At 50.5% G+C, this 12,496-nt stretch overlaps 1 protein-coding gene across 2 annotated transcripts; it reads right to left on the bottom strand.

Annotated features, from left to right (window-relative positions):
- Positions 1-1,842: 1,842 nt before the first annotated feature.
- On the bottom strand, positions 1,843-8,832 carry ZBTB45 (zinc finger and BTB domain containing 45). 2 transcript variants are annotated; one of them, XM_028703273.2, is made up of 3 exons: positions 8,702-8,832; positions 5,072-6,726; positions 1,843-3,667 (listed from the first exon to the last, which is right to left on the bottom strand). In XM_028703273.2, exons 2-3 carry the CDS (start codon positions 6,618-6,620, stop codon positions 3,111-3,113), a joined length of 2,106 nt encoding a protein of 701 aa, XP_028559106.2. In that variant the 5' UTR covers positions 6,621-6,726; positions 8,702-8,832; the 3' UTR covers positions 1,843-3,110. The 2 variants fall into 2 exon arrangements, with proteins under 2 accessions (XP_028559106.2, XP_077773360.1); XM_077917234.1 differs by lacking the exon at positions 8,702-8,832 and adding an exon at positions 8,355-8,592.
- Between the last annotated feature and the right edge of the window lie 3,664 nt (positions 8,833-12,496).

Consider the following 12,496-nt stretch of genomic DNA (forward strand, 5'->3'; position numbering starts at 1 on the left):
ACCCGGGCACAGGAACCGCAACGGTCCCAGCAGGAGCAGAAAAGGCCGGCATACCTTGATGACTAGGTTTGTTGACTAGGTTCCTAGGTTTGTTAGGAAGTTGGGGGGAGTAGTGTTATGTATTTGGTTTAACACATTTTATGTTACATGGCGTGTTCTAACCAATTGTATAAGCATTGGTAGACGAACATTCCAATGGCAAGTGCATGCACTTTCAACTGTCAACGGTCAGTTCTTGCTTGGTATATTATTGTGTTGTCCAGTCAGTTCGGTTCTTGTTTTCCTATGAGTGAGCTGTTGTCACTGACAAATGTTAAATAAACATAGTTGAGGAATTTATACTGCCTTGGGCGTCTGACTTCTTCCGAACATTTAACACTGGGCAACCATACTTACAATAGACAGAGGAAACATGGTACTGAGATGGGCAGATCTCACTCCCACCAAGGGAGATATTGCCCATTTTTTGGTGCTTTTGTAAAGCAGGTATGAATCTAATAATAATAATAATAATAATAATACCCTGCCCATCTGGCTTATACCAAGAGCATCTACTAAATTTCTATGGATGTTTTCAAGGAATAGGTGCTAGCTCTGTTAGCTTCAGCTGCTGAATAGCCTGATCTTTTAGATACAAGGTGCTGCAATGTATGCCAAGCACTGGTACCAATCATGGTTCTGCCCTGAGCTCACTAGGCAATGTTAAGCAAGCAGCTATTCTCAGTGGTGGCAAATTCTGCAAAGCCAAGGAAGGAGAAACCCACCTCATACAAACAGACCCATCCTGGTGTCCAAAGGAATTGCGGACAGCATCTTCCCTCCAGTAGATACCGTATCTCCTCCAGGGAAATAATAGTAGTAGTATACATTCACTCTGGAACAGCTTTTAGATAACTGGGGTTTAATTTGCATAGGCTCAGCAAATAAGAACTGGAGGACCAGACTAAGGATCGGGCAAGAACTACTGCAACCTTGTAAATAAGCCCACAAAAGTTACCAGTCTGGAAAAGAGAAATAACTACATTGCAGGGAGTTGTCCAGAGAAGTGGCAGAGAGCTCTTCTAGCATCCCACTACATTTTGATGCAGGGCAGGGTGGTGACAGTCTTTTTCTGGAATCCTGCTTGATTTCTATACTAAGTGCAGAGGAGGGAGGTCTTCTCTATCTTCCAGCCCACCCACTCGCCTGCAATGCAATCCCTTGTCACCTGTGGCTACCAGGAAAACACTTAAATCCGGAGGTGGGAAACCTGTGGCCTTCCAAATATATTTTTTTTCTTGGACTGTAGCTCCTATCATCCTTGATCATGGACTACGAAGGCTGCAGTTGACGCACGTTGAGAGGCCAACGACAGCTCTCAGCAACCTGTAACAAACTGCAGTTTCCTGGATTCTTGGAGGGGGGTGCCATGATGTTATCATAGTGCTTTAAACCTATAGTGTGAATGTGGCCTCAGGAGGATGGAGGCAATAGCCTGTACCACTAGCTGTAAGTAAGAAGGCAGGCACATGGGAGCTGGCTGAGGCTGGTGGGGCAGTGCCCTGTTTGCCCCAATGGACCAGCCTCCACTGAGAATGAGGCTGTGATTCTATGGACATAGGAAACTGCCTGACCCCAGCTCAGACTCTTTGTCCACCCTGCCCAATGTGGTCTACTCTGGCTATCCAGGGTCTCAGACAGAGATAGGACTTTCCCATCCATCACTTATTATCTGTTTCCCCGCCTCCCGCCTCCACAGAGATGCCATGGGTTGAACCAGGAATCCTCTGCAGCCACTGAGCTAGGCTCCCTCTTCAACCATCTCATCAGAAGTTCCACCGCCTTGAGAAATATACACAGACACACACACACTGCTTTATTTCCTATAAAGGAGAGAAACAGCTTGGATAAGTTGATCCATTACAAATAAAACAGCCCCAGAACCCAACTGCTTTGGAAATGCAATATAGTAACAGTATAAGCTGTAAGCATGGCATAACCAAAAAACAAAAAAATTGTGTTTCCCATTTATTGTGGCAGAACTTTTTATAAGAACAGCCAAGTTGGATCAGGCCAGTGATCCATCTAGCATCTACCTTTCTGCTGTCACCAGCCAAATACCTCTGGGATGCTCACAAGCAAGGCTTCTTTTGCTGGTATTCCCTAGCAACCTGCCTTTGACCACAGGCATTTAGCTATTGGGGCTAAATATTGAGTTGTTAAGCCAGCGTGGTGTAGTGGTTAAGAGCGGTGGACTCGTAATCTGGTGAACCAGGTTCGATTCCCCACTCCTCTATATGCAGCTGCTGGGTGACCTTGGGCTAGTCACACTTCTCTGAAGTCTCTCAGCCTCACTCACCTCACAGAATGTTTGTTGTGGGGGAGGAAGGGAAAGGAGAACGTTAGCCACTTTGAGACTCCTTAGGGTAGTGATAAAGAGGGATATCAAATCCAAACTCCTCTTCCTCCTCTTCTTCTTAAGCGGCCTTGCACTAAATCACATCACCAGCCCAATGAGCCCAGTACAATATACTCCAAGGACAGGGAACCTGTGGCACTCCAAATGTTGCAGGACTCCCAACTTCCATCATCCCTAATTGCAACTAATCTGCCCATAATAGCAAAATCTATTCTCCCACCTCCCATCATCCCTGACCAAAGGACGTTCTGGCTGGGACTGTCAGCTGCTGCGAGTTCCAACACCTGGAGGACCACAGCTTTTCCCATCCCTGGTCTACTCACTGGCAAAGCTCTTTCCCAGTTCTGCTCCTTGTGGCTGGAGTTGCCAGCAATTGGAGCTCTGCCTTTCCTTTCATGCTAAGGACGGGCTCTGCCACTGAGCTACAGGCCAGGAATGGCATGGACAGCATCTGTGCAAATTCAGCCATGTTCCTGCCACCAGCAACCTTTACAGGCGGTCGACGCTGCGGCCTAATGACGCAACGACGACGCTGAGACTCTCCTCTTGAAAATTCACAGCCCGGCTCGTGCACATGGCTGCCCCTGTCAGTAGGAGAAAGCTACACCCTGTGTGGGACAGCCTTTTTAGTTTTCAAGATGCTGGAGCCAAAGTCAAAGACAATTGCTGGACAAAAGAAAAAATCATAAACGGAGCCTGGGGAGAAAAAGCCTTAGGCTGTGTGAGGCTGCATGGCTGCCTCTGAAGCCGGGTCCCCTTTCCAGGCTGCAGCTGGTCCTTCGCCAGCCGCTTCCCCTTTCCAGGCCCCCATACTGCCTTCCCCAGGGACCGGATCCCCCGCTTTCCACACGGCAATGGCCGTCTCAGCAGACGGTTCCCCCGCTTTCCACGCCGCGGCGGTGACGGCAATAGTCCCCTCGGCGGCAGAGGCGGTGGCAATGCTCGGCTTCTCTTTCCAGTCAGCGGCGGCCGCGGCCACCCCAATGGCTCCAGGGGCGTCGGTCTGCCCGCCCTTCCAGGCGGTGTGGGTGGTCATGTGGCGCTCCAGCAGCGTGCGGTGGGAGAAGTACTTGTTGCAGATGCAGCACTGGAAGCGCTCTGGGCGGTGTGTGCGCATGTGGACGTTGAGCGAGCTCTTCTGGGTGAAGCGCTTGCAGCAGATGGAGCACTGGAAGGCCCGGACCCCCGTGTGCGTCACCATGTGCTTCAGCAGGTAGTCCCGCAGGGAGAAGGAGCGCCAGCAGATGCTGCACTGGTGGGGCTTCTCGCCTGTCACGGGGAGGGAAAAGCACAACGGGTCAGCCAAGAGGACACAGAACCCCCAATGCTGGAACCCGGAAACTGCCCCGTGGCGCTGGACTGAAGGGGACATCCCTCCTTTGGGGATGATGCCCTAAACGGCTTTGGTCCTGGTATACCTGAAAGAGTGTCTCCACCCCCATCGTTCAGCCAGGACCCTGCGGTCCAGCTCCGAGGGCCTTTGGCAGTTCCCTCATTGCAAGAAGTGAAGGTACAGGAAACCAGGCAGATGGCCTTCTCGGCAGTGGCACCCGCCCTGTGGAATGCCCTCCTGTCAAATGTCAAGGAAATGAACAACTATCTAACTTAGAAGACATCTGAAGGCAGCCCAGTGCCGGATTTACATAGAAGCTAAACAAGCTATAGCTTAGGGCCCGACTCTCTTGGCCCCCCCCAAAAAAATTTAAAGGAAAAAACACCTGGATCTACATTTCCAAAATATAAGATAAAATAACAAATAATACCTACATACAGCAACAGTGGCAAATGGCTTTAGATAACTATTAGGTCCATAAATTACCATATAGCAAATATTCAACACAAAAAACAGTGATAATTTGTTGTTGACAAAGGACAGCTGGACATATAAAGGGCCCCATTACCTTCATTAGCTTAGGGCCTCATTAAACCTAAATCCGGCCCTGCCTGTATCTGGAAGATTTTAATATGTGATGTTCTGTTGTGTATCTTATGTATTATGTTGGAATTCTCTCAGAGTGGCTGGGACAATCCAGTCAGATGGGCAGGATACAAGAAATAAATTATTATTGTTATTGTTATTGTTATTGTTATCGTCATCGTCATCATCATCTATGAATCAAATGGCCCAAACATTGTAAGCTGGCCTTGCTGTGAATTTATCTGGCATCTAAGTGTAGGTCTGTATTTATCTCTCTTGGGTACATAGATATTGCAAGCCAGGCCTGCAACAAAATGTTGCAGCATGGGTGGCTGCTGTTCCGGATTCCAGTGACACACCCTCCCATTTTCTACTTATCCCATACTCCCAACAGTTAGCGTTCTGTGGTCACCAAGCCTACTCTCTGAGCTTTTGGGGCTGCCTCCCTCCTTAAGTTTGTATCCCTGAATATTGTATATCTGCAACCTAGGGGTTGGCATGTGTCTTTGAATCCTATTGCCTCTGGCTTGCCCTGGGTGGAGAACAGAGAGGGCCAGGTGTGTGTACAAGCTAGCCTACTGTACAAAGTGCAATTTGCATTCATGGCTCCACCCACAGTGGCCTCTGGCCCAACCAACCCCTGGAAGGTTTCTCCTGGAAGGGAATACTCCCCTCTAGATGAAAAAGGGTTCCTCGCCCCTACTGTACCCCCAGCAACACCCTCCCAGGAAGCCCCGCCTCATGGTGCCCATTACCAGAATGGATGAACATGTGCTTGGTGTAGTTTTTGCGGGAACTGAAGGTTTTCTGGCAGTGGCTACACTGGTAGGAGGGCTCTGAGCAGCGCGAGGGGCCGGGCTGTTGGCTCTGCTGCTCTCCAGTGCCATGCAGGGGGCCTGTGACCATAGCACCGGGGCTGAGCTGCACCATGTTGCTGGCACCGGCGTCTTGCTGCTGCTGCGGCGGCTGTGCCTGGATGCTGTAAAAGCCCTGGGCCACCGCAGCCGGCTGGGGCATGTGGAACTGGAAGATGCTGGTGGTGCTGGTGCCTGTGCTGGCGTTGCTGACCTCCGCCTTGAGCTCCCGTTGGATGCCCAGAGAGGAGACAAAAGTCAAGCCCCCGCTGCCACTATTGCTGCGGGGCGGGAAGGCTGCGGCGCCGCCAGAGGGCCCGCCCAAGTCCTGTTTGAACTCTCCTGCCAAGCTCCTCAGGTTGGAAGCCTCCAAGCTGCAGTCCGAGTGGAACTTCTCCCTGTCCCGAGCGGCGGAAGCTGCCGCCTCTTCGCCGCTTTCCTCCCCCTGCCAGGATGGTATGAAGGACTCTGAAAAGACATCCTGGTTCCCAAAGAAATCCTGGCCCTCGGCAGTGGCGTAATCCAAGTGGAGGCTCTCCTTCCTGCCGGCCCCGCCGGCACTCCCAGAATCCTTTGCTTCTGCCTCGTCGCTGAAGCCGGCAGGGAAACTTCCGCTCCCGCCACACTCGGGGAAGCAGCTAAGCTTGGCCTCTCTTTCTTCCACCACCACCCCCTCCCGGCCTTCCGCACCAACCCCCTCCTCCTCGTCCTTGATGATGACAGGCATCGTCTCGGACAGCTGAAGCCTCACCGGCTGGCGCTGCTTGCGGCTGTGGCAGCTGGGCGTGGCCTCGGCGGGGTGGAGGTACGGGCCCCCCGCCTCCCCATCGCTCATGCCCCCCTCGCAGGCGGCTGCCCTCGCCTCCCTGTGCTGGGAGGAGGAGAGGAGGTCGCGCAGCTTGTAGCGCACCTCTGAAGCGCAGAGCAGTTTGGGGGGCTCCAAGTGGGAAGCGTCGAGGTCCCCGGGCCGTGAGATGCTGCCAAGGGCCTCTTTGGGTGGCTGCTCTTGGGGCTTCGCCGGGAGGACCCTGGGAAGGGAGAGGGGCACCGGAGGCGGGGCAGTGGGAGGCTTGGGGCTGCGGCTTTGAGAGATGATCTGGGTGCATTCGTCAATGACCGTCTTGATCTGCAGGATGGAGGCGGCCGTGAGGATCTGCAGCGCTTCTGACTGGGCCACCACCAGAGAGCCGCTGTACATGAACTCCACCAGCTGGCGGACCACCTGGCTGGGAACCACGGGCGGGACCTCGATCTCCGAGTAGCCCAGCAGCAGCTTGTCGTGGAAGAAGGGGCTGCCGGCGGCCAAGACACAGCGGTGAGCACGCAGCGTGGCCTCCTGGATGTGCACTGTCACGTCGCAGAAATGCCCACCCAGGCGCTGCCCGTTCAGCGTCTCCAGGAGGGACTTGCTGAAGTTCTGGAGGTGGATGTAATGGACGGCTTCAGCCATGCTGTCCCGCGTCCCTCACCGGGGCAGCTGGAGATCAAGATCCTTCCGAGGAGCAGCGTGCATCCCACGCGGGATAGTCGAACGGCAGACTCTTCTCATACAAAGCCTGAAACACAACATTATTATTAATTGTTGTTGTTACCTGCCCTCCCCCAGAAAAAACCAGTGTACACGCTCGCTGGTATTTAACCCCGAGTAAATTAGCAAAAATGTATAGGACAAGTTCAAATGTTTGTTGGGAGTGTAAGGAAAAGGAAGGCACCTTTTATCCTATGTGGTGGAACTGCAAAGTGATAAAGGAATTCTGGGAAATGATATACAATGAATTGAAAAAAATGTTTAAGATAACCTTTGTTAAAAAAAACAGAAGCCTTTCTGCTAGGAATTGTAGGTGCAGAGATACCGAAAAAACTGAAAAGACTTTATGTATGCTATGACAGCTGCAAGGATGGTGCTTGCCCAGAGCTGGAAAGACAACAAGATACCTACTAGGGTGGACTGACAGAAGAAATTATTGGGTGACGCAGAGATGGCAAGATTAACCAGGAAAATCAGAAAGACCACTGTAAACACTTGAACTTTAGCAGGCTTTAAATAACTCCTGCAATGATACATAGACTTTGGATATAATGGAGGATGGCAAATTAGATGGAATTGTAATATGCAGTTAAAAAGTTATTTAAGAACCTGCAGAGGGGAGGGGGGAAGTTTTGGGATTCAGAAGAATCTTGTGCAAAATTCTAATATTTGTAATAACATTATTTGTGTGAATGAACTTGTAAAAACAATTTTAAAATTATTTTAAAAACAGTGTAAGCGTATTAAATTTAGAAGGGTGGGCCCTGAAAACACACATCTCAGGCATCGAAGGCCTTTGGTATTTGATGACAGCTGTACATCGAAGAAGCGAGACACAGCTCTGTGGGAAAGGAATCCCACAACTTAAGGGCTGCCACAGAGAATGGGGAAAGCTTGGGGCAAAACAGCAACAGCACACGCTCGGACACGGAGTGCGTATAAGCCAGGCTGCCCTCTAAGGAGCTCAGGGAAATGCACCCCAACCAGCAACACACCTGGGACTAGTGGAGCAAGCCATCCAAGCAAGTGGTTGATTTGATAGTTTGATCAAGTAAGTCAGTGTCAATACGCAATGCAGTTTGTTTTGAATTAGTAGGTAGCAAGAATGTTACGGATTCGTGCGCAGAGCTATTTTGCAAAAGCGAGATGTGCCAGGGTTTTAAAGCAGAGTTTCACCAAAATGCAGAGCAGAAATTGTAATAGAAGGTACAGCTGGTTTCAGGCGCTGCAGAGTGGCTGACATAACAAGACAGCCAAATTGCCTTCCAAATTTCTCTAATGGAGGAGAATCCATGGGGAAAAAATTAAAATCAAAATGACTGCACCTCTACTATTTTTTTTCTACCGGTATTTTGAGAAACGGAGATAAACCACTTGATCCTACACAGAGAGAGAGATACAACTACCGGTAAGTGTTGTGCATCTGACCACTAGCAGCTCACAATGATAGGCAGGGGAATGGATCCAGGGGGTCTGGGACCCAGTTAAAAGGTCCTGATTCGACAGGAAGAAAATGCTATCCTCTGGAAGCTGCAGCTGGGCGCCTCCACCCTCCTTTCACCGGGAATCATTTCCCAGAACAACAAAACACCTCTGAGTCCAGGAGCTTTGACACCCGGATAGCTCCACCAGCAGCAATGAACTCTCCCCACCCACCCGTGGTAAGAAATCGGGAGCTGCTGGGCTTCAAATCCGGCCAGAACGCAGCGCATGCAGAAGCCCCGCCTCCCTCCAGGTGTGCAAAGGTTAATCGGTGGCGAAATGCGCTCTGTCCATGCTCAGAGGCGCCCTCGCCTTCCTCGTGCGCCCTGAGTCGCGCCTCTCCTCCTGCTCCAGAATCCGGGCTCTCCTATTCGGATCAGACCCAGGAGTCCGGGCTCCCCTCCGCTACCTGGGAGCCGAAGGATGCGCCGATACTTGGGAGCAGAGGGAGGGAGGGAGGGGCGGGGCAAAGGCCAGGCGGGCGTGGCTTGCGCCCGGGTTGGGGGCGGGGCCCTTCTCACCTGCCGCCTCGGTCTCCCGCCAGGACTGGCCGTGCCGCCTCCGCTGCTTCCTGGCTTCCCTCCCCGCGGCCTCCTTCCGCGCATGTCCCTTTCCTCCCGCCGCTTCCGCGCCGCCCATAGAGAGAAAAAGTCTAGAGGCACACGCGCTCTGTGGCTGTGGGGGGAGGCGGGGAAAAGCACAGCGCACCTGCAAGGAAGCAGATTGAACTCAATGGCTGATAACGGCGAGGTTCAATCCACCTGCATATTCTTGCATTGCAGGGGGTTGGGCTAGATGGCCGTCGGGGGTCCCTTCCAACTCTGCAATCCTACGATTTGATTTTAAATATATTTTCATTAAAGATTTCTTGGTTTACAAAAGCATGTGCAACGTCTCATTTTTCAGATTGCGTTTTCTACAGATCCAAGTTTCATTTGTTGCGAGACATTAGTGTTACGTTCTGCAATCCTACAGTTTGGAGTACCTCGGCTTGGCTGCGCTCATTCGGGGGGTGCGCACGGGGAGCGGCGGTGCTCCGCTTGGCGGAAGCCCAGCGTAGACGCAGAAAGGAAGAGAACGGAAAGCGGCGTGGCGATCTCTCTGCCCGTACTTCCCGCACTGCCATGCCCTACCCATTGGCAATCCCCTGAAACTCGGGATAGCGCGCAGTGGGCCTGAGGTCCAACGAAAGCGGCGCGGGGATCCCTGGCCAGGTTGGAGGGCAGGCAGCTCAGGCCACCGCTGACCATTAAGAACAGAAGGAGAGCCCGGCTGGGTCAGGCCAGCGGCCCCTTCTCACCGTGGTCGACCTGGGGGGAACTAGTGAGTAGGATCCGCGCCCAGGGGCATTCTCTCTCCCCTCCCGTGGTTCCCATCAGCTGGCAACCCCTGGCCGCCTTACTTGGGGCTGATGGGGCTTAGTCCTGGTGGTGCATCATCTGGCCTGCACCGCCTTACTTTATCCCTAAATAAGGCGGCATTTCCCCTCGGCTGAAGCCCTATCTCCGCTATTAGCGCTGGATCAGTTACAGGGCCGTCGTAAAACGCCCCCCCAATTTTCCCCTTCCTCCCGCGCAACCTGCCAAATTCTGCAGTGCAGGGCGATTTTCCTATAGGCGCACATAGTATACACACAATAACGAGACTACACTGCAGGGTTGTCGTAAAGTCACTGTCTGCCACATTCCCCCCCCCCCCCCCACGCAGTGAGCTGGAAACAGCGTGAGGTCTCGGTCTCGGATTCTGACTTATTTTCCTTGCGGGCAGATCGATTCCGTTTCCACCCCGCTAGCAAAGAGTAAAAAGGGAGTCAAAAAGTATTCCGGAAGTCCTGGTGTCAAGCAGGGGAAATATCACTCTTCTCCTTTTTTAAAGTCTATATGTTCGCCGGTCAAATCCGTAGCAAATAAGGGGGAGAAATATAGAGGGGCATCATTGTCTTTTAGACAATTTCCGGGTTCTCCTCGAAGATTACGTCTTCCGGAGCAGCGTTAGCGTATCCCTTCCAAGCAAGATTTTTACATTCATTAGCTCCGATTGGGCACTAGCAAGGTAGCAATCGAGAGAAACGTTTCTTCTCTTTTTAACCCTGGACACTTAAATGTGTGGAATGCATGCATTTGGAGGCGTTTTCTAACAATTTTAGAAACTAACCCACCAGATGCAAATTCCAAGCCTCCCCATGTTATATGTTGGGGAAACTGAAGTTAGGAGAGAGGAACTCGTGCTTGATGGCAATAGCCCAATGCCAGTATTGCAAGTTCCTAGTCAGGTTAAGGTTAACCTTGTAATGTAGTCGAGTGGTTTGGATTATTTTGCAGCCAAATACACTACATACAAAACACTCCACAGGTTGCAGCAAAGCCAGGATACTTAAATGGACGACTTAGACCTTCCAGGCAGCCCCAACCCAGCACTCAGTTGCAAGTAGAAGCTTTCAGCTTATTTAACTTGCATGCAGTTACGGCTAAAAAACTACCCACCACCTTTTAACAACTTTACACCATGTAAAATTTACATTACAAAGAGCAGGACATCCTGGTTCGTTTGTTTGTTTGTTTGTAGCTGTGCTGGTCCAATCATTGTTGCCCTAAAATTCAGCTCATTTTTAAGGGCATTTATAATTATAATGGGAAAGAGGAAGAAAAAGAACAGTGGGCTGGCTTCAACTCAGTTCTACTTAGAAGGGGTCCCTTAAAATTGATGGACCTAGTTAGTCATCTCCATTAATTTCATTATATACTCCATTAATGAGTATAAACTATACAGTATAAACCATACAGTATACAGTATAAATCAGACATTACAAGTAAGATATGAATTAGATTAATATTAATGCTACTTGTTTTCATCGTACAGGGGACAGAAGTGAGAGACCTTGCTTGCTTTCTGGAATTTTAAAGTCATCTGATACGGAGATAGGTGGTTATTGAACTGAATAAGACCTCTTCCTTTTTACAGGAAACAAGAGAAGTGGGTGCAACATGTGACACAATTTTAAGTGGCCTTTTAACTTCGCCTTTGACATCTCCTGGTTGCATTCTGTCCTATTTTACCCAGTAATAAATCTCTCTACCCTTTGATGTGTGACGTAATAAGGGCAGCCGCAGTGGTGTGATAATTGCAGGCTATGTCCTGCTTTGAACCTATGTTTTTCTGCTGTGACCCTTGCCCATTCCTACCCCCGCTGCTCTCCTGCAATAGCTGCTTCCATGCCCTGTTCATTCTCAGGCCTCCAGCAAACAAAAGCTGTCTGAGCACTAATTGGGCATTGGCACTAGTTCCTTTTCTAGCCTACTTCCGCCCTCATTGCTGCCAAACTCATAGAAAGAAGAGGCCTGGCTTACACACTGCAGATGCTGGTGTGAGAAAGAAGAAAACCCAAAGGGTGCTGGCTCCAGCATTTTTTGGTGGGGAGTGGGGACTCCGGCACTACATCCTCAGGTAGCCTCCCAATCTGGAGGAGGAAAGAATCCTGTCCTCTGGTACTCTGATGGCACTCTATCAATTAAATAACCATCACCTTTCTTGTATTCTTTATATAAAATGAGTTGGGGTGGTGGGCCCTCTGCTGGTTGTGGAATCCTGACAAATACCCAGCCTTGCTATTCTTTGGAACAAGCGCTGCAAAAAAATATCCAAGCATGTTTTGGGGTAAGATGGAGGCTCCTATAATAAGGGATGCCTTTGGAAAACGAGCGAGGTCCCAAGAAGAATGGCGGCTTAAACTGATGGAATATGCGCAGCTTGTGGACCTAACATATAGAATAAGAGAACAAGAAGATCATACCTCAAAAGAATATTGGAAGATGTTGATTAAATATATGGGGGGGGAATTGTAAACAAGTCTAAACAAGTTTTGATGGGTGTAATAATGGAATACTGAATGGTTTAGCTCAGGGGTCTGCAACCTTTAAGACAAAAAGTTTCTGAAGAGAAAAAAAACTGGGAGCCGCAAAACTCGTCATTATAAAAATAACTTTTTAGTCACTTTTTTATTATTTCTTTGTTTGACCCCTCAGAATTACTCCTCCTCATAGAAATAAACATTAAATTAACAAGTTACCTTTTTGTGTGTGTGTGTTCTTCACTCCCCTTCAAAACAGTGACCAGCGTACATGCCCCCTTTCAATGCAGTGACCAGCGTACATGCCCCTTACAATGTAGCGGGCGGGCGGGAAGGTGACGTCGGGACGGTGCGTGACTAACGCACGCACAGCCCCCATGCGACGTCACAGCCAGTACAGCGCCCGCCACAGTGGGGAGTGTCAGGGCGCACAATGTGCCTCCTCCCCTCGCTAGTATCCGCCCCGGAG

This window comes from Podarcis muralis, chromosome 13 (assembly GCF_964188315.1).
Source record: "Podarcis muralis chromosome 13, rPodMur119.hap1.1, whole genome shotgun sequence".
NCBI lineage: Eukaryota > Metazoa > Chordata > Lepidosauria > Squamata > Lacertidae > Podarcis > Podarcis muralis.

Bases quoted from the DNA above. Each gene is read 5' to 3' on its own strand.
- ZBTB45 (XM_028703273.2), bottom strand. From the start codon at position 6,620: ATGGCTGAAGCCGTCCATTACATCCACCTCCAGAACTTCAGCAAGTCC. The intron at 3,668-5,071 runs GTAATGGGCACC...TCCCCGTGACAG, and splicing joins GCACATGTTCATCCATTCTG to GCGAGAAGCCCCACCAGTGC.